The sequence below is a fragment of the Cryptomeria japonica genome, unplaced genomic scaffold (genome assembly GCF_030272615.1).
Source record: "Cryptomeria japonica unplaced genomic scaffold, Sugi_1.0 HiC_scaffold_829, whole genome shotgun sequence".
Lineage (NCBI taxonomy): Eukaryota > Viridiplantae > Streptophyta > Pinopsida > Cupressales > Cupressaceae > Cryptomeria > Cryptomeria japonica.
In genome coordinates this window covers 8163-14176 of record NW_026729572.1, presented here as the reverse complement: position 1 = coordinate 14176, position 6014 = coordinate 8163, and the positions used below count along the sequence as shown (strand labels likewise).

The following is a 6014-nucleotide window of genomic DNA, read 5'->3' as shown; positions in this document are numbered from 1 at the left end:
AAAATAAAAATCATAGAAATTTAATTGAAATTTTCAACAAAAAAAAAAATTGAAGTTTAAAATTTTCAAAAATCCTCAAGAGTGGGGTTTTTTGAAAATAGGCTGGGAAGCTACCTAATGAAAGGGCTTTTTCAAAATGCAAAATTCCTCTAATGCCATTGTGAAAACCAATGGAGGGTGAGTAGCCATCGCGTATGACAAAAGAGCTCTCATTAAACTAGTGCAAATTGATGCATCTTGAAAAAGAAAAAGAAATTTTCTTGCTACTTGGGAATTTGCTTGCTCACCTTCCCATTACCAGTCTCATCCAAAAGGAAAGGAAAAGCAAATTGAAAAGGCTATTTCCAAATAAGTGGAGGGTAAAATTCAATAACCTGAAAGTTGTAAAATTCAAGACACACAAAACTGAGGGTAAAATTCAATACCCTGAAAGTGATAATTGTCCTAATTATACCTACTCTGGATGGTGGAGAAAATCCATCTCTAGGTTTTGCACCCAACTTTGAATGACAAGCATATTACTGCATTCTACATTCAATTCTGAATGCAATGAAAAATACCATATTTTGCACCAACTATAACTGTCATGTAAAATACTGAATCCAAGTGCTAAAATTGGGTTTAAATAAAAAATCCAACCTTTGAATGAAACAAAATAACTCACATCCATACGCTGCACATAGAGTAAAATAGCACATCAAACTCTAAATACAGAAAAAATTAAGGCAAACTTTGGATCAGATCCACATATATCGCATTGGATGCAGTGCAACATAAATTAAACCTTATACCTAGCTCAATATTTATCGCATCTAACTCTGGATGAAGCATTCAAGACTAGTAATTACATCCGACAATGGATGTAGTATATAAGACTGCATTCGACTATGAATAATGTAGATCTTAACATATCCAGTGGAAATAGGTGCATCCAACTTTGAGTGGGGTTACATTAGACTTGAAATCCAAAGCAAAGAAAAGAAGGTGGTCATGTTAAAAAGCACTAGGTAAATTTGGTGCAAGAAATACTCTTAATTATGACATCTAAGCCAAAGGTAACTACCCTAAGGAAATTTTACCAATCAAAATCTATTGAGGCTAAAATTTGATAAACTTGTAGCTTTGCCGAAGTGCATCCTTAGGGGTGGCATCTAAGCATAAAGTTATTCTACATGGGCATTTAGTGTTAAAATTTGTAATTTTGGTCAAAGAGATTCTCGATAGTTCATATCGCAAAATTTCACCCATTAAAATTGTAATTTCTGAAACATAATGAAAAGCAGTGATAAGCGTAAAAAAGATAGCAAATAAGGACAAGATGGTTAACTTACTTCTAACAGTATTGACTGCCATACACGAGAGTTAATCCATCAGTCATTTTGGCATGGAAAATATAGTGATCGTGTGATTACGAAACATGCCAATCAGTGGTAATTTTTTCCAGTATTTGATGTGCATTCGTCGGAGAAGCGTTAAACTCTGCAAGAACCACAAAGTCACCGATTTCCATGCGAAACCTTCTTAAGCCTTAATCAACAAGAAATGTTCGTACTTTTACAGGTTGTTTTCCACTATTTTCAAAACAATAAATCACACACTTTGACAAGTTGACACGACATAAATTCGCAAGTGCAGTCTTAATTACTGACAGTCAAAAGTTTCCAACCTAGAAATCTTGCAGTTGGAAAACATGGTCACAAATTTCTTTTACCAAAAAGCCCATACAAAAAGCCTATCGGCTTAATAAATTTCGGGAGTCCTTGCAAATGCTAGTTTCGAGAAGTACATGTTTTCGAGATTTTTGCTTTCAGAAAATGTGACTGCAAAGTTTTTTACGAGATACTGACACTTTTCCTGTCAGGAAAACCCCATACAAAAAGCCTATCGGCTTAAAAATTCGGAATGAAAACAAAAAGTGTATGAAGACTTAAAAACCATGGGGCCCACATTTAGCTGTTTAAATACAGCAGCTAAAGTGGCCGACTAAAATGGTTCAAATATAAAAAACCTCTAAAAAAATTGAAAATTAAATTTCAAAGAAAATTTCAGATCCACCAAAAGTCAGCGAAAGAAGATGTGGTTGAACAATCTTAGGGCTTTCTCCGATTCACATGAAATTTTAATATCAACCGAACAAATCTACGGAAAAAATTGGTACGCTGCATATCTGCTTTTCAATAAATGCCTCTGCGTTTCTGTATCCTATTAAATGATTGTTTGTTCTGACCATAACTCGTTTAATTCATTAGTATATTTTTTGCAGAGATAGGGGAAAGAACCCAGTAGTTGTGCACCCTAACTTCGCGCTTCTCAAAATCCTACTTGGAAATTTCAAATCACTCTGATTTTTTTACAGCAGCTTACTTGGCAAGTCCCCTGCTTATAACTAAGGTTTTAGGGCCACATCATCAAATATGATGCCACATCAGCATGCTTTTTGCCAAGGTGTCCAAAACAGCCCCAAAAAAAAGTGAGACCAATAGGCGTGCAAAAGAGACCCCAATAGTTGTGCAGCTAACATGGCATCACTTGATTGGTTACTTTTTACAATATTAGTACATTTCTTAACAACTATTAGTACATTTCCTAACAACGGTTGGTACATTTCCTAACAAAAATTGATATTTTTTGTTTCAAACAATAGCTTTTATTTGTTCAATTTTTGGAACAAAAGGTATCAACAACCCTCACAACAATTGATACATGCTCAACTATTAGGTCCTTTCCCCTAGTATTCACTGCAACTGAAGAATCGATTTGCATTCATTTGCAGTTAGGTAAGAAATAATGCAGTCGTAAGTTGTAGAGGTGGAAAAGGCTAAAGAAGCTGCCAATGGCAGGCCTTCTGCAGGTCCTGTATACCGCTCTGTATATTGTCAGAAATTTCTTTTGCCAAAAAGCCTATCGGCTTAATAAATTTCGGGAGTCCTTGCAAATGCTGGTTTCGAGAAGTACACGACACCAGCCAGTTTCAAGATTTTTGCTTTCGGAAAATGTGACTGCAAAGTTTTTTCCGAGATACTGACTGTTTTCCGATCAGAAAAACCCCATACAAAAAGCCTATCGGCTTAATTACTCGTGAACTACAATGATGTGAGCGGAGGAATCTAAGGTGATGTCAATCTACAGAAGTAGAATGATGTAAGGAGAATTCAATAGAATCCTGTCAAATCGAGCTAACTGGTCAGCACTGGGAAATAAAGAGGGATCCAAGGTGAATTCACATCATCCAGCTAAGAGGCAACGACGGAAAGTTTTAAAAAAATAATGGAGAACATATCGCGCTTCTTTGAAGCTTGTGAAAGGGGTAAAATAAACGAGGCCAAAGATCTGCTCGGACAGCTTGAACTGTCAAGCTTAATCGAAGAGAAGACTCAAGATGGAAGAACATGTTTACATGTGGCAGTAATTTCAGGAAACCGAGGTTCATTCTCTTCACACACTTTTTTGTTGTTGTGAGAAGCTATTCTTCACTTGTTTGTCTTGCTTGACCAGTCGATTCCTAAAATGCAGATTTGTTGCAAGCGTTGGCAGAAAAACTAAGAGACTCAGGTTATTCTCTTCATAAAATCATTTTTATAAATTGAAAAGCTATGCTTGATCGTTTGTCTGCTTAACTAGGTGATTCATGCAGGTTTAATCAACAAAATAAAAAAGACGGATGAACAAGGAGACACGGCTTTGCATTTAGCTGTAAGGGAAGATGCCGTGGATCTGGTCAAAATTTTGGTAGAATTGGATGACAATTTGTTTGATTGTGCAAATAAAGAAGGCCAAACTCCACTAAAATTGGCTGTCAGTTTGGGATTCAAAGAAGGCGTAGAGATTTTGGTAAGTCACACAACAAACGCCCTGCACTACATTGTGGAGCTTAACCAAGTCAAGCTTGTTGAATATTTAATTAGGAAAAAGGTATTGTCAGAACTTATCAATCAGCCTTTTCAGCCTGCCCCAAATCCTCCCGGTAAAGAAAATTGTGCTACAAATGCATCCAATAATGAAGGTAATTGTGCTACTAATTCCCACCATGTCCAGCCAATTGATGGAGGAGAGCACCATCCCGAGGGGAAAACTCCCTCAAATACCGAGGATGACCAGCCAATTGTTCGACCAGGGGACACACCTTTGCACATTGCAGCAAGGAACAAATATGGGCACGTAAGTGTTTTTTTGGGGGCTTGATGCTCAGTACTTTTTATGTTTTACAGTTTTACTGATACATTCGTTTTGAAAGGCTTTGCACCTGGCACCTTTGAGAAATACACAGGTAAATAATTGTCCCTCTTTTTCTTCTTTTTGCCTGTTTTGCGGTGTAGATGGTTGATTTGTTGCTGAAAGTGGATGACGTGAAGAAGTTTGCCCGGAACAGTGAGGGCAAGACACCATGTGAGATTGCAAGAGAAGTCACAGAGTACCACGAATCTTTCAGGATTATAAGAAAGCTGGGAGATTTTAGAAGCAAGACTAAGCGATTCATGTACTGTGCACCACAGGTGAGCCATAAAAAGTACATGAAAGCCAGGTCAATGGTAAACAAGGCCTACGAAGAGAGACGCAATGCAGAACTAGTGGTGGCAGCGTTGTTGGCTACCATGACATGTGCCGCTGCCTTCACCGTCCCAGGTGGTTTCAATTCGGAGAGTCCTGTAAAAGAGGATCAAGGGAGCCAAGGGAGTTCTATTCCTAGCCTTAATCATGTACACGATGATCAAGGGAGCCCTCTTCTTATATCCCATGTTTCGTTTAAGCTCTTCATTATTTTTGACTGCATAGCTTTCTTTCTATCCCTCTTCGTTTGTATAATGTGGGAAATGAGCTCAGAGCTTACCACAGGGGACAAGATGATGTTCATGACTGTCAACAGTTTAGTGGTTTGCTTTAGCTTTGGATTCACCGCTTTTGGGTTTATGTCTGGAGTGCATGCCATGCTGGCCCGTAAGGTTGAGACCTTCTCTTGGGTTGTTTTGGGAAGTCTCATTGCCATTACAATGTGTGGTGTCCTTGCATTTATCCGTCAGTCGGTACACTTTGAAGTCAAGCGGGCAAGATTACACCGCCTATGCGGTGTATCTTGTTTTGTGGATGATATTGTTGAAAAGGTATGGTCTCTAGCAGAACGTTGTGGACTTCTTAAACTTGTCCGTTGTGGTGATGATGTTTCCCGTGATATAATCAGTGGGCAGGTTGTGTGCTGTATGCCGACTCCTCAACAGGCTGTTGGCTCTCACAACTCCCGCTCATCGCCCTCGTGCTGCTTCAACCATGTTTAGCTATCTATCGCTCTACGACGTCCTTCACGCTTCAATTTCTTCCCTCAGCGTTAAACACCACATGTTATGTAACAGCTTAATTCTGAGTGTTTAATACTTTTAAGTCTAGAAGTGTATTCTTAGTGTGGCCACACACATTAAGCAATATATTAAGCCTAGAAAATGTAAGTCAACTCTAAATATTTAACACTTTTAAATCTAAAAATGTAAACTTAATATGTGTGATCTAAACCATTCTGTACAGTCTTCCTCTCTCTCCCTCCATCCTTCCTACTATGCGATAGTTGACTGTAATATAATAAATATAATAGTAAAGAATTATGTTTGGAAGATCAGCTTTCAGCTATTGCAATGGCTTTATTGGAATGTTTTTTATTTATTACTGTAGCTTTACATCCGTTTGTATGACTAATTTCTTCTTGTAGTGGATGTGATTCGTCTCACTGTACTATTGTAGTGGATGTGATTCGTCTCACTGCACTACTGTTCTTTTGCCGTTGTCTTCTTTCCAAGAGGCGTAGCTGGTTGTTGCTGATCAGCAGTTTTTGTAATCTGTTTATTTAAAAAACAAATATTATTAGTTCCTTTCATCAAATATGTATGTCATAGCATGATCAATTATAATTATTATTTTTCAACCACATTACATTACTTTTACGTTTGTCTTAAAAATTTCAATTTTTATTTACAAAATATATTTTATTAACGGTAGTTTTATATTTATGTAAAATGTAGTTATGAAAG

General features: G+C 37.4%; 1 protein-coding gene across 2 annotated transcripts; it reads left to right on the top strand.

Moving 5' to 3' along the window:
* Positions 1-3119: 3119 nt before the first annotated feature.
* LOC131872875 (ankyrin repeat-containing protein ITN1-like) lies at positions 3120-5603 on the top strand. 2 transcript variants are annotated; one of them, XM_059216166.1, is made up of 5 exons: positions 3120-3424; positions 3514-3552; positions 3635-3831; positions 4036-4158; positions 4317-5603. In XM_059216166.1, the coding sequence occupies exons 1-5, from the start codon at positions 3268-3270 to the stop codon at positions 5268-5270; spliced, it is 1470 nt and encodes a 489-aa protein (XP_059072149.1). In that variant the 5' UTR covers positions 3120-3267; the 3' UTR covers positions 5271-5603. The 2 variants fall into 2 exon arrangements, with proteins under 2 accessions (XP_059072149.1, XP_059072148.1); XM_059216165.1 differs by having other exon boundaries at positions 3123-3424; positions 3635-4158.
* The last annotated feature ends 411 nt before the right edge of the window (positions 5604-6014 follow it).

Excerpts from the sequence above, each read along its gene's own strand:
- LOC131872875 (XM_059216165.1), top strand. The coding sequence starts at position 3,268 with ATGGAGAACATATCGCGCTTCTTTGAAGCTTGTGAAAGGGGTAAAATA. Across the intron at positions 3,553-3,634 it reads AGAAAAACTAAGAGACTCAG|GTTTAATCAACAAAATAAAA; the intron begins GTTATTCTCTTC and ends TGATTCATGCAG. Across the intron at positions 4,159-4,316 it reads CAAGGAACAAATATGGGCAC|ATGGTTGATTTGTTGCTGAA; the intron begins GTAAGTGTTTTT and ends TTTGCGGTGTAG.